Source organism: Myotis daubentonii, chromosome 10, assembly GCF_963259705.1.
Source record: "Myotis daubentonii chromosome 10, mMyoDau2.1, whole genome shotgun sequence".
NCBI lineage: Eukaryota > Metazoa > Chordata > Mammalia > Chiroptera > Vespertilionidae > Myotis > Myotis daubentonii.
This window is the reverse complement of record NC_081849.1, coordinates 7,033,730-7,058,907: the sequence shown is the minus strand read 5'-3', so window position 1 is coordinate 7,058,907 and position 25,178 is coordinate 7,033,730. Positions and strand designations below refer to the sequence as shown.

Sequence of the window (25,178 nt, the reverse complement as noted above, 5' to 3'; positions counted from 1 at the left end):
CTGCCTGGGATCCCTCAACAGCTGGTGGATGCCAGAGGGGGAAGGTGACGCGGCTGGCACCATGGAACAGATCCAGTCTGCCCATCCTGAGGCCCCAGTGAGTGGGCCAGCTCAGAGGCAGGCCTGTTGGAGATAATACCCAACAACACAGGTCTGGAGACTTTAATGTGCATGCAGGATTCGGACTGTCCAGAGGGGATCCCGGGAGACCCCCAAGGGGAGAGTATCACTTGCCATGAGTCCTAGCTCTCTCTCCAACAAACACGGGTCCATCCGCCTCTCCCTGGTGGGAATGGCAGCATCCACTCTGCCCGTGGAGATGGACCTCCAGCTGAGAGGGCCACCTGGGCTTGAGTTGGTTCCGTTCAGTCCTGGGTTTGGTGCCCTGTGAGAAGCAGGCCGGAGCCCCTGGTGTCCGGGGCACTTGCTTTTAGGCTCTCTCCAAGTGCAGCGTTCATCTGGAAGGAGAGACGTGCATTCAGAGAGGTCCAGGGCTACGGGAGGCTGGCTGGTTCTGGCCAGGACACTGCCCCCAACTCCCCTCTTGCCCCCTACCCTCCCACTCCAAAAAAACAAAATAAAACAAACAAAAAAACCCCTCCTGCTGGGACTGTCCACAGAAGCCAGGACTCACCTAGTAGAGCACATCCTCAAAGTCCAGCTGCAGGTAGCGGAGCAGGCGGGGCGGCAGGGGAAGGCGGGGCAGGGCGTGGGGCAGGCAGGCCTCTAGGTGAGCTCGGAGCACACAGCGGCTCAGGTGCTGCAGCGATCGGGGCTGCCTCACCAAGGCAAAGAGAGAGGAGTAGAATCGGTGGTGCTTCTGGGGATAGAATGGAGGGCTCAGCGAGGCAGCCTTGGACAAGAGACACCCATTCCTCCCACAGGGGTAGGCTGGTGGCCAGTGGGTATCTTCTGAAGCCTCTTGGGGTGTTCACTCTGACTTTTCTTCTTCTGGGACATCAGAGGGCCTCTGGATAATTTCTGTGGGGCAGAGTGGGGGGACCCATGGGGTTTCCTTTAGGAGGTGAGAGTCTCTTGGACAGGCTGAGCGATTGTGTGGTCAGGGTCCTGGAGTCTAACCTGCAGAATTTCAGGAGGTACCAGACCCGCGGCCTCCTCAGGAAGCTTCATGACACTGTAGGTGTTCATCAGCACCTCGATGGTCCGCGGAGACATACACCAGCGTTCCAGCACCTGGAGGAGGCAGAGGTAGTGAGTGTGCCCAGGGTTACCCCACATTGCAGGTCCCAGTCAGTCCACCCAGGATGACCAGCCAGCCCAGAACAGCTGTTGTGGCTTTAAATTACCTCCCCAAAGGATATGTGGATGTCCTAACCCCTAGGACCTATAAATGTGACCTATTCAGAGATAGGGCCTTTGCCGATGTAATCCAGTTAAAATGAGGACATTAGGCCCTAACTGGTTTTGCTCAGTGGATAAAGCATCGGCCTGTGGACTGAAAGGTCCCGGGTTCGATTCCAGTCAAGGGCATGTACCTTGGTTGCGGGCACATCCCCAGGAGGAGGTGTGCAGGAGGCAGCTGATCAATGTTTCTCTCTCATCGATGTTTCTAACTCTCTATCCCTCTCCCTTCCTCTCTGTAAAAAATCAATAAAATATATTTTAAAATGAGGCCATTAGGGTGGGTCCTAATCCAATATGACTGCTATCTTTATAAGAAGAGAAAACAGAACACAGACATCACACAGGGAGAATGCCATGTGACAATGGAGGCAGAGATTGAAGTGATGAGCCTACAAGTCAAGGAACGCCCAGGATTGTGGGCAGCCACCGAAAGCTTGGAGACAAGCATGGAACAGATACTCTCTCAGAGCCTCTGGAAGAAACCAACCTTGCCTACACCTGGATGCAGTGAGGGCAAGCCATGCCAGGAAGCTGCCCATGCTGGGAGACCATCCACATGGTCAGAAAGGCAACCATGCACAGGTGTGGCACACACAGGTACTGTCATACCCACCCATGCCTGCATGTAATACCCATAAGCAGATTCGTGCTTCACCTCCATTTCTTGCTATATGTCAAGCTACCGGCCGCAGATTCTTTGTAAAATCTGAAAACAGCCAGGTGCCATGTTCCAGGCAGCATCTCTGTACAGACCCCACTTCCCTCCCCACACTCTGGCATTAGGGGCTTTAACACCCTGCACAAGGAGAGAAGACCCATCTGCCTGGCCGGCTGGGAGTGCTGCATGGGCTGGGCACCGTCAGATAATGGGAGCAGGGGGAAGGCCTTGTCCAGGAAGCAGGACCCCTGGAGAAAGCCTCGCACACACCCACGGCCCTCTGCTTCTGGCCCTGCATCGGGGCAGTGCTCGCCGAAGCTGCCCCACCTATCTGCCCAGGGCAGGCCTCTTTGCCTCACTCCTTAGAGCTAGGAAGTTGCAAGCTGGTTACATCGGACTTCCCTGCTCGACCTGCTCCTCCTGCCTGCCGCTGGGGCCAGTCTCTGTCTGTCCTGGCCCACGTTGATTTGTCTCTGCACGCTGCCTGGAATGCCCGTGCCTCCAGCCCTTCAAGCCCAAGTCCCCTCCCCTCCAGGAACTCTCCTGCGTTCCAGCCTGTGCCTCTCTCTCCCTTGTCCAGTGACACCCTACAGTGGGATAACGCCTAACAGCTTTCCAAGTGCTTTCACATACACTATGCAATTTCAAAAACAATGCTAGCTAACAGGGGTTGCACACGGACTCCAGTTAGGCCCTGTCCAAAGAGCTTTGTATGTGTAAACTCGTTTAGTTCTCACACTAACCTAAGAATCAGGCATACTGTTATGTTCCTATTTTACAGATGAGGAAACTAAGGCCCAGAGAGACTAAGCAGCTTGCCACGGGTCGCCCAGATAGGGTGCCTGGCTCCAGCGCCTGCACTCTCAGCCACCACCCGCCTCAGAGGTTGTTGGGAGGACTAAGGGGACCCATGTAACAGGTCACACACCTTCAGACGGTGTCTGTGTGTGGGCAGGACTGTGCTGGCTCTATGCTACCCACTGTGTTCCAATCGCTTTTCATCACGGTTGGTCGCAGGGAACTTGGGTTCAAAAAATCCCAGTGACTTGCCTATAGTCACACGAGCATCAAAACCGGTCTCCTAAGTGCTCAGTCCCATATGGTGGCTCCTAGAGAACTGGCTGGGGCTGGCAGTGGTCCCAGGTGGGCCATGGAGACCTCCTAGCAGGGAGGAGCTCCTTACCAGAGAACAGGCATCCCAGCGAGCCTGGAATAACTGTCCAATCATGGGAAATGGATCCTGCACTTTCCGATCACGAAGGGATGAATGGGGCTCTTTGCTGTGTGGCCCCCTTGGTCCGGGAGGCAGGGAGGAGCAGGGCCAGAGGGGCAGGCAGGGGGGTCCTGGGAAATTCGCTCGCTGTTCCACCTCCTCCTCCCACCCTGTTTCTGACTCCGGGAATCATTAGCTGTCAGAGCCACTGTCAGATTACAGGGAATTACTTGTCTCCTAATTATCTGGTGTTAATAGGAGATTAATTAGTGTTAATTGTTGATTTTCTTGTATTCTCCCAAAGGGGAGACCAATCTGCCGAACTCTCAGGCTGCTTAATTATTTGGTCTTGCTTAGGAATCTAGACAAATGCTTCTAGGTTTGTGAGTGGAGGGGAAAGGTAGGGACAGAAGGGGAGCATCCAGGACAAGGCCAGGCTGGATGGAATAAGCAGGGAGATAGGGCAGGGGCACCTGCCCACAGCCATATCGGTCCTGACCCAACCCAAGACCCAGTGCCCTTCATGGCGTCATATAGCCACCTCCAGACACGACACTGCATGGGACAGGGCCCCCTGCCAGGGCATCAGTAACAGGTCTTCCCGGTGAACCCCCTTTGGGGACGTTAACATAAATTAGGAGACAGATTGGAAATTGACAGTGAAGGATTTTTTCCCAGGTGCCAGGACAGCCGCGCGGGCCTGGGTGATGCCTGTCCTGCCAAGCACTCAGAAACCAGGACCAAGCTCGTCTCGAACCCCGAACCCAGGCTCATCACCTGCTCAGGGGAGCCTCGCCTGAGCTTCCAGTGTCTCACTGATCGGCCCACAGCCAGGCAGAGCTGCCTAACGGCTTTTTTTTTTTATCAGTTCACTTCTGTCCGCATCAGTCCTGGCTCCTCCTCTCAGACTCTTCCAATCCTTTGTAATCTGGCCCCACTGCCCTCAGTCCATATGGAGTGCACATGTATATGTACACACATGTGTACGCACATGGATGCACGTTCACACATGTGTACACACACACTCCTCCGCTGGTCTGTGTCCTCACCTCTGCCCCTTGTTGGGCTTTGCTGGCTTGTGGAATGAAAGACAGACTGAACTGACCTATAAAATGCCCAAGTGGCCTGGGCTACATACACCCAGAGGGTGCGGGTACACAGGCCTGGTCCCCTGTTCCCTGGCCTTCGTTGCCCTCCCTCTGCCCCCAGCCCCGTACCTTGGGGAGAGCCCCAGGCCAGATTCGGACAGCACCGTGGTTGAGCAGAGCTCGCACTGCATGCTCTGGGCTCTGGGCCAGGGCCAAGGGTGGGCCCTGCAGAGCACAGTGCAGGGCTGTGTGTCCCCCATAGTCCATGGCGTTGACACTGACGCCACAGGACAGGAGCAGTTCCACGATGGCCCCATAGCCGCGGAGACAGGCCAGATGCAGGGGCCGCCGCCTGTCCTGGTCGGCAGCATCGGGGTCGGCACCGGCGGAGAGCAGCAAGCGGCACAGTTGGAGGCAGCGGGCTGCGGTGGCCTCGGGGTCAGTGGCCGGTGTGCAGCGGGTGTCACAGGCAGTCAGCAGCGGTGTCCAGCCTTCAGCGTCTCGGGCATCTGGGTCCGCGCCCCGTCTTAGAAGTAGGTCTGCCAGCTCCACATGACCCAGTCGGGCGGCCACATGCAAAGGGGTCTCCTCTTCCTCCTCGGACCGACCATCCACTTTCGCCCCAAACCTCAGGAGCAGCTCTGCACACCTAGTGAGGGTGAGAGGGCGGTGGGAAAGAAAATGGGGTGCAGCCCTTCACCCTTGCATTTCCGCCAGTCTGAGCAAAGCGAACACCGGGGAGCCTTGGGTGGCTCCTGGCTCTGTATGCCCTCACCTCCCATCTTGTCACTGGTCATCCAGCAACATTCTGCAGGATCAACAATGCCCTCTCTTCAAGCCCACACACACCCTGCAGGAATAGTGCACTAAACCCTCAATGGCAGGAACAGTCACAAGGCGCCATGGTGCACTCACAACAGGCAGCTTCTGGGCGCCTGACCTGCACTCACTTGTTTCCTAGGGCAGGTTCGGATGGGGAAACGGAGGCACTGAGAGTGTGAGGCTCTCACCCACATTCGCACAGCTAGTAAGGGGAGAAGCTGGCCTTCCAGTCCAGGGACAGCAGGGGAGTTAGAGGGACTGCAGGAGGGAATGGGGGAGTGGGGCCTGGCAGTGAGCACAAAGAAAAACAAAAACAAAACTGACCAGCCAGACTTCAAGGCTAAAGGCATTAGTCCCTTTGCTAAGATCAGCTCCAGCTTCCTCATCTGTAGAATAGGGATAATTGCTGAAATCTAGACCTAAATGACGCTGTTGTGGGCTGCATAGGCCTGAAAAGCTGTTATCATAAGGACTCTTAGCAGCAGCGTTAATGGCAGGGAGAGGTGGGCGGTATAGATGATGATGGATCATTATCTTATCCCGCCCACATTTCTGTGTTTGAAATTCTCCGTAATGATTTTAGATATACATTTGCTTACCCAGTGGGGTGTCACTTCAAGGGGGCTGAGCTGGAACATGGCCAGAACTAAAAATAGGAGCCCTCTGAAGGCTGATGAGGTCACCAGGCAGAACTATGTTGTCCAATCAGTAGCCATCAGCCACTTGTGGCTATTGAGCACTTGCAATATGATTAGTCCTAATTGATACCCACTAAGTGTAAAATCACATCAACTTGAAGATAGTACAAAACAAGAATGTAAAACATCTCATTAGTTTTTTTTGCTATTGATTATATGTTGAAATGATAACATTTTGGATATATTTTGTTAAATGAAATATATTATTAAAATTAATTTCAGTTGTTTCACAGATATTTTATACACATGTTCACAGCAGCATTATTCACAACAGCCAAAACATGGAAGCAAACTAAGTCTCCATCAATAAATGAATGAATGGGTAACTGACATGTGGCATCTACATGCAATAGAATATTATGCAACCTTTAAAAAGAAAGGAAATTCTGATACATGCTACAGCATGGATGAACCCTGAGGACATTATGCTAAGTGATATAAGTCAGTCACAAAAGGACAAACACTATATGATTCCACTTATGTGAGGTAGTCAGAGGAGTCAAAGTCATAGAGACAGAAAGTAGAATGGTGGTTGCCGTGAGGGGTGGGGGAATGGGAAGTTATTGTTCAATAGGGCTGGAATTTCATTTTGTAAGATTAAAACTTCAGGAGTTGGATGGATGGTGATGATGGTTACACAACAATGTGGAATGTACTTGCATACTTAGAAATGGTTAAGATGGTAAATTTTATGCTATGGGTATTTTACCACTGTTTAAAAAATTAATTTCACCTGTTTCTTTTTCATTTTATGATAAGGCTACTAGAAAATTTAAATTACCTGCGTGGCTCACACCCACAAGTGTATTTCTCTGGGACTATGCCGGTGTAGGACATGTCTTCAACATATTAGGTCAGTGGAGTCCTCTGAAAGCTGACGAGGTTAACAGGTGGAAGAAGGTCCATGAAAGAAGGACCCAAGGATAAAAAAATTGGCACCATTCAGGGCAGGATGTGAAATTTGGCAGGTGTGTAGTCAGTAGAGAGAGGGCCTCCGTTGTGGGTGCAATTAGTCAGGCTTCCTTTGGGGGATTCCATGCTCAAAGAATTGTGAGGACTCATCCTCCAAGGTCCCCTGCACATGGGGCATAATTATTCGGAATATTCCATACAGTAAACAATACCTTTGTCACATTTGGGTATATCCATTAGTTTCTTAGAGTTTGGTTAGCTGGACTCGGTCCCTGAGCCCATTACTGAGGGTGTCTGCCATTCTGGAAACCAGACCCTGTCCCCAGGGACCAATGCAGACTCTAACTGGAAGTCACTATCCTTACAGCCTGTCTGGATCACCGGACAGTGGATCCCTGAGGGAGGACTGTGCCTCAGTTGCTGTAGAACACATGAAAACTTTATGGCACAGGATGGATCCCCAGAATGAATCCAGACAAGTTCTCCAATGCAGGCCATGCGGCTGCCCCCTGACACTGCCCTCCTCCACCTCTGGGGAAGCAGAAACTGTCCCAAGTTCAGAACATTCCAAACGTCCTGGAACCAATGGTTGGATGGTTTGAGGAGCAATTGCATCCTGACTCCCTACCTGAGCCCTGACTCCTCCATCCAGCTCACCCAGCCTGTTAACCCCTGATATGCTCCCCCGCCCCCTGAGGTCATGGCTTTATCTCCCCTATGAGTGGGCTGGGGGTTAGGGTGAGGAGTCACTCACTCGAGGGTGCCAGCCCCCTGGCAGAGGTGCAAGGGGTGTTTCCCATCCTGGTCAGGGATGTCGGGGTCGGCTCCTGCCACCAGCAGCGCATGGACACAGGCAGTGTGGCCTGCGGCACAGGCCTCATGCAGGGCAGTGCGGCCCCCGGGGGCACTGTCTGGCTTTGCCCGCCGCCTCAGCAGCAGCTGCACCACATCCGCGTGGCCCCGGCTGGCTGCCACGTGCAGTGGGGTGGTCAGCTCCTCTTCGTAAGTCAGAGACCAGAGTCCTGGGGAGAGAGGAGACACCGGCCTCAGATCCTGGAGGGAAGCAAAGAGCTGCCAGGTAACAAGGGAGGTGGGCAGAGGGAGCCCAGAGCTCCATTCCCAGCCTCCCTTCTCCTGCTCAGACCCCCCAGTGCCCCTGGCCATACTCAGAGCACGAATATTGAAGCGGTAATCCCTCCATCGCTCTGGGTCGCTGGTATCAAAGATGGAATCTGGTGCCAGGCCAGCGCTGGAGTCGGCGAGGATGCGGGAGACGGAGCCCACGTCCCCGGCCAGCAATGCCTGCCAGAAGGCCAGGGCAGGTCCTGAGGCCGTGCGGGTGACGATGGGTCCCGGGCCAGACTCTGGGTGTTCTGCAGACCCACTGCTGGGCTTCTCCACCAGCCTGGCACAGAGGGCACGTCTGTCACCCGGGGGCTCTTCCCACCCGCTGCACTCATCTGGGGACCAGCTCATTAGGGCAGAGAGTGAGCATATGGGGAGGGGGCTCTGGGGGAGGAGAGGTTGGGGCCAAAGGCAGAGAGAGAAAAGAAAGAGAAACACAGACAGATGGAAGGAGCGGGTCTCTGTCCCTGAGCTGAGCCCGAGCTGAGCCTGACCCGGCCACGCAGTTCAGCAGGAGCTATTCTGGGCTCCGCATGACTCCACTCCTGGGCCAAGGTTTAGGCAAGCCTTGGGGTGAGGGAGGAACTGCCCGGGTTCTTTTCCTTTAGCACCTGCTACCTCTGCCTGATGCTGTCAGCCCAGCCCCCTGGTCCTCAGCCCCATCCCCTGCTGCCCCTCACCTCTCTGGTGGCTGCTCCATCGAGGCTCCGCAGCCCGGCTCTCCAGCAGCAGGTCGGCTGTGCTGTGCGGGGGGAACAGCTCCAGCAGCCTCGCCAGGTCTCCGGTGTACAGGGCATTCTGCAGGGCCATGTCACGGCACAGCAGCGGCGATGGCCGTGGGGGCTGCCGGTCTGGGCGGGACTGAGGATCCCAGACTCGGCAGGCAGGGGCTGAGGGGACGCACCCCCGATGGTGTCCCGAGTAGGGAGGGGAGCCCCTTCCCCCAGGCATGGCTAGTTTGTGGAAGAGAGAGCCAAAGAAGCAGGACTCAGGGCGATGCCAGCCGGCAGGCACTGGGCCTGAGCCAGGCGAGGCCCACTGTGGGAGGGGCAGGGTAGCCAAGCCAAAAATAGCTTGGACTGTCCTAGCTGTCAGTCGTGGGGAATGAGGCTTAGGCTGGCAAGGGGAACTAGGGAGGAGCCTGGAGATTGAGTGAGGATGGAACCCTCCAACCCTGAGCTTCACCCCGAATGGTTCGCAGCCGGATTGAAGGGACTACCCGGATGGTGGCACCACTGCGGTTTCACAGGTAAGGGAAAGTAGAGTCCAGAGGTGGGAAGTGATTGGCCCCTGGTGTGACAAGTTGTTGCAGAGCAGGGACTGGGGGTGGGGGGTGCTCTCCAGCTGCCATTTCTCATTCTTTCTCACCTATCATGTGCTCCACCAAGAGGCCTCCAGCTGCTGGGGCCGAGGGAGGGCAGGTGGGTGCACATAATTTTTCCTGTTTTCCCAAATGTCACCAATTAGTCCCACACCGTCACCCTCCCAGACCTAAGGGAGGGATTCAGAGTAGGGACAATTGCAGAGAAGGCCCCCTCTATGAGTGATCTCCTCGGTGGGTTCTGACCTGGACAGACTCTACCCAGGGGAACAGGGCTCCCACCAGCAGCAATACCTCGCGGTGCTCATCTCCCACAGCCCCCTAGTGCTGACCCCGTCTCTGTGGATGACCCCTGCATCTCCCGTCACCTCTCTACCTGCCATGGTCAGAAGGGGTCTCAGCTGGAAAGTGAGAAGGAGGAGGTGGCTCTGCCCACATTAGGATAATGAAGCGACTTTCATTTGGGGAGAGAAAATGAAAAAAGGGAGAAAGAAAACTCAAACCATCCCCTGGGCTCAGCGGAGCCACCTCTGCCACAGGAGCTAGCTCGGCCCCCGCGGCCTCGCCTTGCCGCGCCTGGCCCTCGTCGCCGTTACAGCCTGTGGGGTACCCTTGACCTTTATTCACGCTGTTTTTTAAAAATATATTTTATTGATTTTTTACAGAGAGGAAGGGGGAGGGATAGAGAGTTAGAAACATCGATCAGCTGCCTCCTGCACACTCCCTACTGGGGATGTGCCTGCAACAACGGTACATGCCCTTGACCGGAATCGAACCTGGGACCCTTGAGTCCGCAGGCCCACGCTCTATCCACTGAGCCAAACGGGTTAGGGCACATTCACACACTCTTTACACTGCTTCTTCGGGAGAACCCCAGAGTTTCCTGACTCCAGTTCCCCCGAGCTCTGCTCTCCCCACAGGGAGGACCCAGAGATGGACTTCTGCTCACTGAGCCCCTTGGGGCCAGGCTCTGGGTCAAAGACAAAGGCAGGTGGGAGAAGGTGTCCAGAGGGAAGAGGAAGTGAGGACCACTCAGAAAAGGCACTGGATCTACCAGCAGTCACAACTACCTCCATCTCCCCACCTTTTCTCCCCCCACCCGCCACCTCCCTGACTTCCCAGACACCTTGGGAGGAATATCCAACCCCAGAGTAGAAAGGAGATCGGCCAGAGGTCATCTTACTTTACAGGTGAGGACACTGAGGCCAAGTCAGGAAAGGACTGTGCAACCCACACAGGGGTCAGTGCCGAGCGGGGCTGGACCAGGCTCTGCTGACCTCCAGACTCCTGCTTTTCCTTCTTATTCTACTTACCGAGATCTGCCTTCTCCCTTCTCTCTCTCTCTCTCTCTCCTCTCTCTCTCTCTCTCTCTCTCTCTCTCTCTCTCTCTCTCTCTCTCTCTCTCTTTCTCTTCCCATTTTCCTCCCCTACATACCTCGAGGAAGAAAGGGAGTGGGGAGCCAGGACACAAAAATGACAGGGTGAGGTCAGAGGACAGAAATCTGGGATCAGAGAAACTCGACAGGGTGGGGTATGAGGTGGAGCCAGGAACACAGAACAAGGGGTGGAAGCACGGAGATGGACAAAGAGAGCTGGTCCCCAAGCCATCTGGGAGTTTATGCCTCTGCCCCCAGGCCCTTTGCCCCAGTCCCACCGCCCCTCTCGGGCACTCCTCAGCAGTCACTTCCGTTTTTTCTTCTCCTTTGCCAGCCTGGCCTCCTCAGCCTCCAGGTCCTTGTTAAATTCTATCTTCTTCATGCCCAGTGGGGTCTTGAAGTACCAGTCCTGGGTCAGAGGAGGGGGAGAAGGAGGAGGAGGAGGAGAGTGAGGGTAAGTGCATTGCACCCGGCCCTCGGTCCTGCCTCCTGACCTCATCCCTTCTGCCACTCGGGGAGCACCGATCGGATGGCTTGGAGAATGTGACCAGGTGTGTAGCCATCGGACACCTTGGCCAGGACACTGATGTCCAGGTGACCCACATGGACTCTCTGGGTGTGCAGCATGTGTTTCCAGAGCTGTGTCTGCAGTAGCTCTTTCTCTTCCCCCAGAGCCCCCCATCCCTCTGCCCGGCATCCTGCTAGAGCCGTGGTTTCTTTTAGTTCCACCAGATGCTTCAGGCCACAGTGTCAGACCCTGTGGCTCTCTCTCCTGTGCTCCCATAGCCACCTCACCACCCTGGGGGGTGCCACCGACTCAGACGTAGGGAAGTAAGGGGCAGCTGGTGCCAGAAACAACGAAGGGATCCTAAGACACAGGTGGCACTTTTCAGGCTCCCACTCTCGAGGAAACCAGGTGAGCCAGGCCTGCCCACAAGTCCTTCCCTGTGACTTCTAGTTCCCTCACAGGCTGAACTCCATGGGGCAGCAGAGAGAGGAGCCCGAGGCGTGCTGCACGCCTGGGGTTTAGAGGGCTGCCTCGCTCTGGTGCTAGCCCACAATCCTCCCCCCTGGCTGCCCCCCTACCCACCAAGCCTCACCTTTAGGGATGCCTCCTCCTCCCTGTACACTGGCTCCAGCTTCGCCAGATGAGCTAGGAACTCTGAGGCCAGCAGGGGCCGCCTGGACAACTGGAGGAGCCGCCGCTCGGTGAGCACCAGTCGGATGGCTTGGAGAATGTGACCAGGTGTGTAGCCATCCGACACCCTGGCCAGGGCACTGATGTCCAGGTGGGTCTGGGTCACGTGGATTCTCTCCATGTGCAGCATGTGCTTCCAGAGCACTGCGGGCGTCGGGGAGGAAACGGGACGAGAGGCAGTGCGCCTCTCCTCCCAGGACGGTGGGGAGCATCCCCACTCAACACAGGAAAATGAGACGGGAGGACTTAAGCAGCCGGCCCTTGTCCACAGAACCGGGCCAGGACCCAGGCCACTGGGCTGCTTGTGTCGCAGCCGGCCCTTCCAGAGCACTTGGCTGTGAAGGTGCTGCTCAGAGCAGCAGTGGGGGATGGGAATAAGAGTGGGGAGCTTTGGCAGGAACCCCTTCTCTGGCCTGTCCCCACATTCCCAGGCCTCACCATAGCGAGAAGCGTAATCGGGCCGCGGCATGAAGAGAATCCGTTCGTAGGTCCGGCGCAGCCCCTTCATCTCGGCGAGCTGCGGCTGGTTCGTGGTCCCTATCAGCATGACGCGGTCCCCGGGATTCAGCAGGCGCAGGGCCTTGGTGAGGTCCTTCTTTATTCGCTTTGGGTCCATCTGCTCGGGGAGAGGGGTGGGGGTGGGGACACGGTGACTCATTATATGGGCTTCCAAGTACTCAGGGCACCTGTCCACACGCACAGGCACCTGAGAGGCAGACCGGAGCAGCTGTCCGTCCTGCTTTAAGGAGAAGGAAATAAGGTAGGAGGAGGACAGGGGACTTGTCCAAGGTCACGCCGTGGGTGTCACTTGGAGTGGCTCACCAGGGGCCCAGGCTGCCTGCCCGTGCTGCCTTACCTCCTTTTCCTCTTTTGGGACCTTCTTATAGAAATTCTTCTCGGCATTTCCAATCCAGATCACTGAGGGCTGTAGGAGTCGAGCCACCTGGACAGGTCAGAGAATAGAAACCTGCCAATAGCCATTCCTGGGCAAGGCTCACCTCCCCATCTGGCCCATCCCAGGGTCAGGGCCGGCCTAGGGCAATGGTGGCCAGGTTCCACTTCCCACATACTGTCGACCCTGCCTGCCAGCTCATTGCACATCCATCACCCTTCAGTGCGAGCAGAGTCCTTGCCCTCCCTGGGGATTGGGGGTGGCTACATCCTACGCCTCATCTCTCCTCCCCACTTCGCCCCGCCTCCCCCATTATGGGGCTTCAGGTGTCCACAGTCTCCTAGCAGTGCTTGGTAAGGCCTCACCAGCTCCCGAACTCACACCAACTAGGCAGATGGGTAGCCTCCTGAGCACAGAGCCCACCCTGCAATGTTGTCACAGCCTGAGAACTAGAAATGCCGAACCTTAAAGACAATGTGCACTAGCATCTGCACCCCGGCCTTGCCAGGGTATTTGCCCTGCAGGTTGGCAGGTGACAGGTCGAACAGGTTGGCACCGGTTTCTGTGCACACGGCATTGACCAGCATCTTCTTCCCCACACCGGAGGGGCCCACCAGGAGGATGGAGCGGATGAGGGGAGCCATGGAGTGTATATCAGGGGAGCCTGAGAGAGGAAACAGAAGCCAGAGACAGACAGTGGGCCGTCAGGGACCCTGATGGGGCATGGTGTGAGGCGAGGTCCAAGGCCGGGGGCTGAGTGGGATGAGGTTCACATCTTGGCTGCACTGCCTCCTCCCATGGCCTGAGCAGTCAGTCCCCCAGGCAAACATGCCAGGAGCGGCAGCTTACAAGCCTTCCAATGGCTCAGGAATCACAATGACTACAGGTGGGTGTCAGGAGGGAGCCCTCTGCCCCATCCAATGTCCTTTCTGTTTCCCATGCCATCTGTTTCCACCCCTGCATTAAGAAGGGGTCCAACTAAAAGGTGTGGGATATCAACCTCTTTAGAAAGACACCGATCTTCTAGAAGTGGGGCAGACTATGGGATGCCACTTGGAATTGAGTAAGAGGCTAGAAGTGTGGTCTCCTCAGCAGGTCAAGAGCCCACATGACTTCTGGGGTGGCCCAGGCTGGAGGAACCCACTGTAGGTCCCCGGCCCGGGGCATTGGAGGCTGTGACTGGACATGCCTGCCTCAACCACCCTCCTTCCCTCCCCAAGGCTTCCCTCCACTAGGGCCTCTCACCAAGCCGAAGGACCCCGTACAAGGCCATGTTCTGTCGAACGTCAAACAGGGAAGGCATGGGCAACTTGTGGGCCAGACTCAGAGTGGATCCAAGATAGAGGTAGTCACCTGGGGGACAGGTGGCCACCCGGTGAGTGCAGGGCCAAGAGAGAGAGCCACTGGAGGAGAAGGTTCACTTCAGAGGGTGGTAGTTGGCCACCAGGAAGGCCATGGCCTGGGAGCCTTGGGCACCATTCCTTAGCCTGGGAGCAGGTGCGGGGGAGGGGTCTCACCAACGAAGTCCTTCAATAACACTGCCTTGCACTTCTTTAGAAGGCCAAAGACAACAAGCTCTTCAAACAGAGAGGCCAGGGACCTGGCAGAGGATGGCACAGGGCCTCCCCCCGAGAAGGAAGGGACATGGAGAAAGAGATGAGTGGGGTGTTGTCACAGGCATGAGGAGAGAGGCTCAGAGGCCCTTCTGCCCCACCTCCTGTGGTCAACAGCAATAGTGCCACTGGGCAGCAAGTGTCAGAAGGTGGGGCCCCAACCCACAGGCCCAGAAGGCAGTCTGCCCATACACAGCAGTGCTCTGTGGGTTGGGGGGTGTAAGAAGGACCAGCATCCTGTAACTCTCCATCCACCAGCCTGCTCACCGCCCAAAGTTCCACCAACGGAACCCAGTCGACCCCTCTTCTTAGAAACCACATTTAAGGTGAACATGGTCTGGGAGGGGTGATCATCAAAGCAGCTAACGTCATTGTGCTCATGACTCACTTCAAGAGAGAAGTGAGTGGAAAGGGACAGCTGACTTCAAGGCCCCAGGGTGGGAAGTCCATGGGGAGATGGCTTTGTAGGGACAGAGCTGACGAAGGCCAAGGCTAGAGGGAACGTTGATAACAATACGCCACTCATATCTTATTCTATATCATCATTTCAAATCACTTTCTTATGCTTCTGTTTGATCCTCACAGCTATCTTCTGGGTTTGGCAGGAGAAGTGCTTGGTTAATAGGGAGTCAGAGAGGTTAAACGACTTTCCCGAGGTCACAGAGCAACAGAACCAGGGCCAGCAGTTGGATCTGTGGAGGGTCTGCTACCTGTTCGGGGTCAGATCTTTTTCCTTCTTCTTCTTCTTCCCAGCTTTCTTTTTCACATTTTTTTTCTGGATAGAAACAAGCACATAGGACATTGTCCTGTGTTCCTTGCCTCCCCTGTTGTGCCCTCCCTCTCCTGTCCCAGCCGGGCCCCTCATCTTGCCTTCGGAGCCTTGAAGGGTCTCTCCTCCTCCCGGTCCACAGCCAGGCGCAGGTTCTTCAGCTCTTGACGCATCAGCTCATCCACCTGCAGAGACAGAAGAGTGTGTGGAGGGGCGACCAGGGGCTGGGGAGGACAGGCAGGAGAGGTAGGGATGGAGGCAGGGGTGGAGAGGAAGAGCAGCCTCAGAGCAGAGCCAGACAAGCACAGTGAAGGTAGCAGTGGCCAATAACCTTCCCATATCTTCTTTCAGAACCCTTGGCCTTGGCATTTGTCCCTATCCCTGCACCTCAATCCTAATCCATATTCTGCTCACGCATGAACCCTGCTCTCAACTGGCTATCAATGTGGAGAGAAGCCCGGGGATGGAGTGGGTCAGCTTTCAGCTGCAGCCCTAGACCCACCCTCTAGGCTCTGTGTGAACTTGACGAGTTGTATGACCGCTCAGCCTCAGTTTTTTTTTAAAAATATATTTTATTGATTTTTTACAGAGAGGGAGGGAGAGGGATAGAGAGTTAGAAACATCGATGAGAGAGAAACATCGATCAGCTGCCTCCTGCATACCCCCTACTGGGGATGTGCCCGCAACCAAGGTACATGCCCTTGACCGGGAATTGAACCCGGGACCCTTGAGTCCGCAGGCCGATGCTCTATCCACTGAGCCAAACCGGTTAGGGCAGCCTCAGTTTTTTTATAAGTAGCATCAGGAAAATCATGGTGCTTACCTCAGGCGCCATTGTGATCATGTGATCTAATGCTCCCAAAGACACATCGTAAGAGCTCTTTAAGCGCTGGTGAAGATGATGGTGGGTGTGACCCCGGCACAGAGCCCCCCATTCCCTCACCTCTGGGCTGCAGGGGAGCGAGAGGGACCCGGAGAGGCAGAGGACAGTGGGACCAGGATGGACTGAGATGGCCTATACAGGGAAGGCAGTGGCTGCTAGAGGAAGCTATAAAGGATGAGCAAGCTGTGGGTATGAGCAGAGGGAAGACAGAGGGACAGAGCCCGAAGCAGCTGAAGGCTGTGGTGGGAAGAGGGGGCCTGCAAAGAGGCCCGGAGCCAGAATGCCCACCTGTTTCCGGATCTCCTGCTCCAGTTCCTTCCTCTTCTCTGCCCGGAGGGCCTTGGGGTCAAAACTCTGATCAGGGTATAGGTGATCAGGCCGGTTCTTCCACACATCTGAGCATGGGGAGATGGGCGGAGTGGAGGGCAGAGTCACAGGTGTCCTCACATACACCATCACACACACTCACACACGTGCTCACATGGGCCAGGAACCTGTTCCAGGCTGGTCTACTTCTCTCTCGCTCTGTCTCTCTCTCTCACAGACATGCACACATGAGCCAAGAACCTGACCCAGGCTGGCCCCTGTCCTCACCCAGCTACCTGGCACTACTTCTACCACATCATAGACCAGTGATGGTGAACCTTTTGAGCTCGGCGTGTCAGCATTTTGAAAAACCCTAACTTAACTCTGGTGCTGTGTCACATATAGAAATTTTTTGATATTTGCAACCATAGTAAAATAAAGATTTATATTTTTGATATTTATTTTATATATTTAAATGCCATTTAACGCCGAAGCTGGTTTGGCTCAGTGGATAGAGCGTCGGCCTACGGACTGAGGGGTCCCAGGTTCGATTCCAGTCAAGAGCATGTACCTTGGTTATGGGCACATCCCCAGTGGGGAGTGTGCAGGAGGCAGCTGATCGATGTTTCTCTCTCATCGATGTTTCTAGCTCTCTATCTCTCTCCTTTCCTCTCTGTAAAAACTCAATAAAATATATTTTAAAAAAAAATGCCATTTAACAAAGAAAAATCAACCAAAAGAATGAGTTCGCATGTCACCTCTGACACGCGTGTCATAGGTTCGCCATCACTGTCATAGACAGAGGCCTGATCCTAAGGCCTATGACTGCAGGATTCAGGCCCAAACCCATAATGACCTCACACCCTCTCCCTTTGGTGTTAGCCCCTTGGCCTCCACACCCATCCTGCCACCTGATGACCCACGTGGCACATGTCCACCTTCCCCAGGACCAAGGGTCACTCTAAGGTCGCACACGTCCTGGGCAGCATCCAGCCTTCTCTCCCCTTACTTTTGTACTCCTCGTGCCCGGCATTGATCAGGGGGATAAATTTGGACGGCAATGCTTTCAGCATTGTATCTGCTTCCTAGAATAGAAACACCATGTGACTTTGACCCCGCCTTCACCCTTCACAAACTCTGATCCTAATAATGCTCACCAGACCAGCTTTTTGACCAGAAATCCCCTCAGACTTTGTTCCCCCTGCCCGATTATTTCACAGTAAGGGAGCTGCCTTACACCCTTCTTGCTCTTGTCTTCCTTCGCTTTCTTCTTCTCCTTTTCTTTTTCTTTATTTTTGTCTTCTTTTTTAGTGCTCTCCTGGACCGGATTCTCCAGTTCCATTTTCACCTGTGACCAAGGATAAACGATGCTTCAGAGAAGACCAAGGGCACTTTATAGGAGCAAGAGAACCCAGGCCTGTGGCTGGGGTGGGCTGGGTCCCAAGGCCTAGGGGACCTGGTGGGGCCCTGAGACGTATCTGGGATCCAGGAAGAGGGGCATCAGGTGATGAAGTGTTCTGACCAGAGCGGTTGCTCTCTCCTGGCCTGTGGGTTACTAGAGCTACAATAGTCTCACCAGACATTTCCTCTCCCTGGACAAGGATGCCTTCTCAGATGCAGGTACCCCATCCCCCCAAGCAGTCTTCCTAACTACATATATTTCCTCCAGCCACCTCTGCCTCCATTGAGACTGACCTCGCCCGGCACCCCACTGCCACCCTCAGTTTACACTCAGTACTCTCTGTAACCTCAGACTCCATCGGCCACAGAAAATCTGCCCCACCTCCAGGGTACCTGTTCTGGAGTCTTGTCTGAGAAGATCTGGTTGGATCCACCTAAAGACTCGTCTGGATAATTAGGGAATCGGCCAGTAAGGGCACTAAGTGAACATAAGATGGTCAGAGAGATGGACAGGTGGGTGGACATATGGACGAATGGATGGGCAGGTGGAAGGGTGGGTAGAAGGGTGGGTGTATGGATGAATAGATGCATAGAGAGAAGGATGGGGAAGGATAAAGGGCCAGAGAGGATGAGGGAGAGAGGGAAGGAATAGTTACAGAATAGAAAGGACAGATCACTCAGGGGACATTCCTGGATGCTTTCCCCATCTTATTCTGGCATTTTCTCTTCTATTCGGGGAAATAGCAAGTCATGGTGGAGAGAGTCCTGTAGTGGAGATGGTCCCAAGGTTAAGCCAATGCATTAGCAGAGTGCTGGTGGGACAGGGTGAATGGAGAAGAGGGCCCAGGCTAGGCCAGAGGACAAGACAGGTGTGGGGACATGGGTGAGGAGGGAAAGGGGTTGAGTCAGCCAAGGCTGGGGACACTGACTGGCACTCGATAAACCACTGTCGGATTTGATCCTTCATTTTCTCCTTGATATCGGGCCCCTCGGTCTCTCTGAGGGCATCGTGGGTCTTTGCAATGGCCATCTGGAACTCCTCCTCTTTCTCTATCTGGCAGGATCTCCTGAAATCCTTCCTGAGGTTGGCTACGGACGCGTGCTCCACTGTATCAGGCAAGGGGATCTGGGGACATGAGGAGGGGGCCAAGGGACTCAGGAGTGGGAGTGGGGAGGACCCGGCCTTAGGCTCGCACACCTGCCCCCACGCATTCCCTGCACGTGCCTCGCATGCACACCCACACGGAACATCGGGCATGCCTGCATCAGGAGAAATGGTTTGGCGCTGAAACTCTGCTGTGTAAATTACTCTGATAATGAGTTTGCTAGATGCATCCGGGCAGGCCCCCCTGCCCGATCCCCCAGCACACCCTCCCCTGTGAGCCTCAGCCCCAGCCACCCCCCCACCTCCCCGCCTGCACCCCCGCCCAGCGCCCGCCTTGGCAGCCTCACTCGCAGCCACTTTCCCGCCTCATTGGCTCCCAAATGTATTTTAAATATCACTGTGCGCAGAGACAATTACTGAAAACGCTGAGCTCACACTGCTGATGGGCCGGGCAGCAGGCTCATTCCTCACCCCCCCCCCCCCCGCTGTGCCAAAGCCCCCTCCCCCTCCCCACCAAAGCCTGACCTTGGGCCTCCTGGGGGTCCAGATCATCAGCCCCCCAAGTCTCTGACCTCCACTCCCATGAAGCAGACCCTGGCCCCTCTCTCCTGAAGTCCCCAAGCCTCTTAAAGTAGCCATCCCAGCTCTGTCTCTAATCTCTCTGCCCCGCCCCCATATCAGCCAGGCCTCCATGGGCTCTGCCCACTGCAAAGCCCCTCCCAGGGATCATGTCTCTTGCCCCTGTCACCCACCCTAAGTCAGCGGAGACCAGCTAGATGAAGGAAGCATCAGAGAACAGAGACAGACAGATTCAGGGAGTGAGGCCTGTGCACACTCTTACCAGCGTGCACAGGCCCCACTTACCACCCACACTGCCCCGTGTGCACTCTCACACTTCCCTCATGTTGTTCACACAGCCCTGCTCCCTGCATGCAGAGGAGAAGCAATTATGGGGCCCAGAGCAAGTGGGGAGCCCATAGCCCCCCAAAACACACTGTGTGAGGGGGTGTGCCCCATCCCAACTGGTTCCCTGTGACCTCCTTCTGCTGGGCCCACACATGCAGCCCCTCCTCCAGCCAGGGGCACAGACATGGGGTCCAGGATACTTGGTGCTATTATCCCTCATCCCACACCCATATTTGAGATTCTTCTAAGGGCTCTAGTTCAGGGAGGGTGGGAAGGGATGTGTTGGCTGTGGCTTTCCTGTCCTTTCTCAGCCAAGTCCTGAAGGACCCTTGGGCCCCCTGGCATTGGCCTGCTCCCCTTCATCGTGCCCACCACAGTCCTGAGTGGTGGGTGGTGTGGGCAGTGATGGCTGTCAGGGCTGTGCTCTAGGGCTGGGACACAGAAGGACATCCCATACACTGGCAGCCCTGTGCCCCTGCCTGTGCCCAGAGGACTCACCATGCCGATGAATTCCATCTCTGTTTGCCGGTCATACTGAGTGTGTTTCCTCTGTAGGTAACCTTTCCACACCTGGGGGAACACAGGCCCAGACACTCCGCACACTGCACGTCTTCTAGGATGTGGCTCTTGGGCTTAGCAGCTGCCCTGGAGGTCTGGCTGGCGAAGGTTTGGGTGGGAGGTGGGGGAGGAGCTGGGGAGCCACCTGGGGAGGTGCAGCTCATGGACAATGGCCACCTGAGCAGGGACAGTGTGAAACAGGGTGGGGCAGGGATGCACCCAAGCTGTCCAGCACCTAGGCATTGCTCCCTCAGGGCCTCCCGGCAGTCCCTCCTCATCTGCTGTAACTTTTGAGGCACAGATCAGAGTTCAAGTACTGCCATCTTCAAAAAGCACTGACCACACTCATGTCTCAGAATTCCCATAGCATTTGGAATAAATACTCGATTATTTCACCCAGGCACACAAACATCAGTTCCGTAGGGACTATGGAGCTCCCCTAAACAATTCCTGCATTTCTGACATAAGGAAACTGAGGCTGGAGACAAGACAAGATCTCTCCCAGGCCCGGAGCCTGTCACTGCAGAGCTGAGATTGGGGCCAGGTTTCCTGACTCCTCGCCCAATGTTCTCCCAGGCCACCAGCCCCTCTCAGACCTGCAGACAACCCAGTGCCAGAGGGTAGAAGGAGGTGCACTGGGCAGAGGGAGGCAGGGCGGGCGCCTGTCTGGGCTCCTGGGACTATCAGTGGAAAAGCCCTCAATAATGGCTTTTGATTAGTATTTGTACTCAAGAACTTGAAGACTGGGATGTAGAATTCCCACACCCTTGATGTCTGGCAACAGGGACAAAGTGACTTGCTTTGGTTCTTGGGGGAAGTGGGGCTCTGTCTTTGGGGTCAACCCTCCTCTCAAAATGCTGCTTTATTGACCCTGAAGGTGAGGACCTCCTCCTCCATGGGGTAGCTGGACATTGGGTCGGTCACCAAATGCAGGGGCTCTGATTGGAACACTCTGCCTACTGATCAATAATCAAAATCTATCCCAGCCGGGGGTTGTGGGGGAGGGTCAGTGGTTGAACGTCAACCTATGAACCAGGAGGTCACAGTTCTATTCCCAATCAGGGCACATGCCCAGGCTGCAGGCTCAATCCCCAGTATGGGACGTGCAGGAGGCAGCCGATAAATGATTCTCTTTCATCATTAATGTTTCTCTCTCTCTCTTTCTCTTCCTTCTCTGAAGTGAATAAAAATTTGATTTTTTTTTTTAAATAATCAAAATCTGCCCACTTGGAGAGGCTCTCTGTCCTCAGGGGTGATGTTTGTCAGTAGATTGGTTTACTTTTGGGTTTTGGTAGAAAGTGGCTCTAAGTTTCCTCTCTTGGGCCAGCAGACAGGAGGTTTGGAGGCATTGGGACTTGAGGGAGAAGGAGAGGAAAACCTAGCCCATGCCAGCCATTCTGGGCCCGCTTTGGAAAGAAAAGGTGGCAAGTGACTTCCTGTGACCAGCAGGGCCCTAGGAGGGGTGACAGCTGCAGGAGCAAAATGGCCCTTTTCTGCACTGAAATTTTCCCAGGGCCCCCCCAGGATCATCAAGCTGGTAACCACTATTGCTCAGCCTCGTGGCGGCCAATGATAGAGGCCAGGCCCACACACTGGGGGCACAGCAGGAGCTGGGAGGTGTAGAATGGCCACCAGAACAGTGAGAAGGATGGGGAAACCTGGGGACACAGCCGGATGCTCTGCAGTGAGCAGGATGCGGTGTGATTGTGTTATTTCCATGTTAAAACTGAGGGTGACTCCAGATGGCACAGACCTTGAGGATGCCTGGATCACATCAGTTCTCTTCATTATATTTCCTTTTGCCTCAGCTGCCAGGAGGGTCAGGGTATATTTTAGTGACATTTTTAACAGTCTTAAGAACTTCTAAAATGATTACCTACTCTGTCCTGCTACCTTATTATGGATCATTCTCCCCTAATTTTAATGAACCATCTGTTTCTAGGACTTTTATGGTATCCTACTTCAAGTTCTTTTTGGAGATAAGATGTAGAATAAATAAACAAATAAGATGCATGATTATTGATTATCAAGGTCCCTAGTTTAGAGTCTAGTTATGTGGCCACAGAACCCAAGCACCTGCACCTCTGTCATCAATTGCTAAGCCAGGGAGGCTTCCTGGAAGAGGTCACTACCTTGCCTTTCTTCCTGGACACGGGGGGTTACCTTCTGAATGGTGACAGCTGCTTGGTTCGGATTTAACTTGTGCCACCCGCTCTCCCTCATCTTCCGATCCCGCTCCTCCTCTCTCCGAATCTCTCGAATGAAGGTGGCCCGGAGCCTGCCTTGTCGGGCCCGCTCGGCCGTTTGCAGCAGGATTATGGCCTCAGTCCGGCTCATTGCTGGTTCCACCTGGCCAGATGAGAGCAAAGGAGCAGAAGGTGAGGGAGGGCGCGTATCCAGGTGGGCAGTCGGGGAATTAGACACTGAAGGACGTGCTGGGGGCATGGGCCCCCCAGGACGTCTAGGTGCCCAAGTCCTGCTCCTCTCTGTTGGTGTTGGAAGGTTACAAGGACACAGGAGCAGCCTTGAAGGACACTAGGGATTATCCGAAGAGCGCTCTCAGGTGGGAGTAGGGCAGGGCAAGGCCTCCCTGGGTCCTGAAGGGGGGCATCCCTAATCCCGGAGCAGGGCTATGGAGGAGTAGGGGAGAGAGTCCCCTGGACTTGCCTCCTGGAAGGCCACTGGCTCCATTCTGGATAGGATTTCTGCCAGCATCAGCTCTCGCTCCTGCAGAATGCTGGACTGCTCCAGCAGGAAGTATTTGGGGATTGGAACCTCCAGGTCAGCCTTTGGGGCAATAGGGGGGACGGAAGGTCAGGAATCAGAAGGTAGGCCATTTGGCCACTCCATTACTATTTCCAGCTACTCACAGAGATCCTGTTTTCCTCCATGCTAGATCCCTGGAGTTGGAAATTTATGGGCAACTGGAAAATCCACTCACAGTCATCACTTTCTCCCCTGCCTGGACCCTGTGACCAGAGTTGAATTCTGGAGGATCATGGTAGCTAATGGGCAGTGGTTCCAAACCTGACTGTGCACCGGAATCAACTGGGAAGCCTTTAAAATGCAGACTCCCAGGCCCTCCCCAGACCACCACTCAGAATTGCACGGCCTGGAGAATCTGTTTTTTTCAAACCAACAGCTGAGCCTGATGCAGCAGGTCAGGAAACCGAGGCTGCCCTGGATGGGAGCAGTGAACCATGGCCTTGTACCTTCATGCTCTGGAACCTGCTGGTACACCCAGATCACCTGAGGGTCTTGTTAAAATGCAAGTACAGATGAGTAGGCTTGGGGTGAGGCCTCCAGAGTCTGCATTTCCAACGAGCTGCTAGTGGTGCAGACGCTGCTGGTCCATGGACTACACTTTGAGGAGCAAGCATCTAGAGGACTCTTCACTGATCCCTCCTGGCTCATGAATCTTCCCATTCACACGAGACCTCCAGCCTGACTCTCTAGCTACACACCTCCAGCCACTTGCATGCACCTCCACCCTACTCCAGTTTCTGAAGGCCTTCTCCCCCATCCTTGATCCACCTGCTGGACCTCCCTCCCTTCCTTGCAGAGGCCCCAGAGGTGTCTGAAGGAGGTCAAGACCAGCCCCACCCCCACCCCCACCCTCCACTGGTGTGGGTGTGGCACCACGCTGTCCTCGCACCGGGGTGAGCCCGAGGTCCCGCAGCACGTGGTCCAGGCAGTGCCACTCGCACATGTCTACCCGCACCATCTCATCCTTGAGCTCCAGCACGCGGCCCGCCACGCTGTCCAGCAGGCGCCGCAGCAGCCGCCGCTTCTGCGGCTGCACCATCTGGTCATAGAGAATGTCGAACCCGCGCAGCAGCCCCAGGTAGTACAGGTAGAGCGATGAGAGCCTGTACTGGAAGGACTGCCACTCCCGGTTGGGCACGGGTTGGAGCATGGGCTGCTCTTGGTCGAGTAGCTCCTGCAAGGTCACGTGGGAAGAGTCCCAGAGGCGCTGGTAAGATCTGGAGAGGAGGCAGTGTGCGCTGGAGTGTTCTGAGCATCAGGGGCTTGGGGACGGGGGCTGCAGGGGTGCTGCTGAGCCTTTCGAGGAGTGTGCACTCAGGTTTCAGAAGGTGTGACGCTAGGGTTACTCACAGTGAGCTCAGTGAAGTGAGGGGTCCTCAGGGGCAGGAGATGGCAGCCACAGTGAGCTCACTGGGGCTTAGCAGTGTGAGATTGGGGTCACTAGAGGAATGGAGAATGGCCATGGCTCTTAGGGGCTCCCTATAAGGAAGAGGCCCTTTGGAGTTGGCAGCAGTTGGTCCGTCCATGGTGAGGGTGCAGCCCAGGGATGCTGCAGTGGTCTAAGATGGTGGGTGGGAAGTGGGGTGAGGGGTGAGTGTAGAGGATGGTTCCTTTCCCAGAGAAGAGCCCTGGCTCTGGATTTAATAGTCCAAGAGACATCTGAAGAGCAAAAGCTGACCACAGACTGGAGCAACTGGGGCTGCTGAGTGAGAATCAGGGGCCCTGGCCCAGCATGACCCGCCCCCCTCTCCCCAGTCCTTCTCCCTGTCCAGCAGCCCCAGCCTGATGGGACCTTGAGTAGGAGGCAGATTGCTCTTTGCTCTCCCAGCCCTGCGGGCTCCATTCCAGCCCCAACTTACCCCTCCGACATGGTGCTCACTCCTCACGCTACCCTTGGTGAGCTGGTCGTGAAATCCACAGAAGCCCTGTGGTTCCGCTCTGACTGCACCCCCAGAGCAGCCCAGTTTTAAGGGTTCTGTCCCATTGTCTCCATGTTCCAAGGTTGGGAGGGGAGGGGCTGTGGGTGCACAACTGGGGACACATCACAGAGGACATTCTGGAGGCAGCACTCTGAGGGGAGTCAGGCTCCTTTGCAGCAAGCCTTGGAAAGCTAGGGCAGAGTGTGGGCTCTGCTGTGGCTACTTCTCTTGTGAGGATCAAATAAAAGAATGGTCCCTGTTTGAAATCACCCTGTAACTTCAAG

General features: G+C 55.3%; 2 protein-coding genes across 3 annotated transcripts; both read right to left on the bottom strand.

Moving 5' to 3' along the window:
* ASB10 (ankyrin repeat and SOCS box containing 10) lies at positions 1 to 8,890 on the bottom strand. 2 transcript variants are annotated; one of them, XM_059656087.1, is made up of 6 exons: positions 8,562 to 8,890; positions 7,511 to 7,778; positions 4,454 to 4,973; positions 1,081 to 1,194; positions 635 to 820; positions 1 to 458 (listed from the first exon to the last, which is right to left on the bottom strand). In XM_059656087.1, the coding sequence occupies exons 1-5, from the start codon at positions 8,830 to 8,832 to the stop codon at positions 635 to 637; spliced, it is 1,359 nt and encodes a 452-aa protein (XP_059512070.1). In that variant the 5' UTR covers positions 8,833 to 8,890; the 3' UTR covers positions 1 to 458. The 2 variants fall into 2 exon arrangements, with proteins under 2 accessions (XP_059512070.1, XP_059512069.1); XM_059656086.1 differs by lacking the exon at positions 8,562 to 8,890 and adding an exon at positions 7,923 to 8,352 and having other exon boundaries at positions 2 to 458.
* A 1,992-nt stretch (positions 8,891 to 10,882) lies between these two features.
* On the bottom strand, positions 10,883 to 24,845 carry IQCA1L (IQ motif containing with AAA domain 1 like). Its single transcript, XM_059656085.1, has 19 exons — positions 24,835 to 24,845; positions 23,865 to 24,192; positions 22,877 to 22,996; positions 22,373 to 22,558; positions 20,150 to 20,221; positions 18,570 to 18,766; positions 18,034 to 18,118; positions 17,477 to 17,587; positions 17,249 to 17,324; positions 16,222 to 16,328; positions 15,152 to 15,235; positions 14,992 to 15,038; positions 14,186 to 14,268; positions 13,914 to 14,021; positions 13,133 to 13,332; positions 12,633 to 12,719; positions 12,215 to 12,392; positions 11,679 to 11,920; positions 10,883 to 10,987 (listed from the first exon to the last, which is right to left on the bottom strand). Exons 1-19 carry the CDS (start codon positions 24,843 to 24,845, stop codon positions 10,883 to 10,885), a joined length of 2,427 nt encoding a protein of 808 aa, XP_059512068.1.
* Between the last annotated feature and the right edge of the window lie 333 nt (positions 24,846 to 25,178).

Coding starts and splice junctions, on each gene's coding strand:
- ASB10 (XM_059656086.1), bottom strand. CDS start 8,232: ATGAGCTGGTCCCCAGATGAGTGCAGCGGGTGGGAAGAGCCCCCGGGT. Junction 4,974..7,510: donor CAGGGGGCTGGCACCCTCGA/GTGAGTGACTCC, acceptor CACCCTCACTAG/GTGTGCAGAGCTGCTCCTGA. Junction 821..1,080: donor TACCTCCTGAAATTCTGCAG/GTTAGACTCCAG, acceptor TTCTATCCCCAG/AAGCACCACCGATTCTACTC.
- IQCA1L (XM_059656085.1), bottom strand. Junction 14,269..14,991: donor AAAGATCTGACCCCGAACAG/GTAGCAGACCCT, acceptor ATCCTCTGCCAG/GTCCCTGGCCTCTCTGTTTG. Junction 12,720..13,132: donor TAGTGCACATTGTCTTTAAG/GTTCGGCATTTC, acceptor TGACCTGTCCAG/GTGGCTCGACTCCTACAGCC.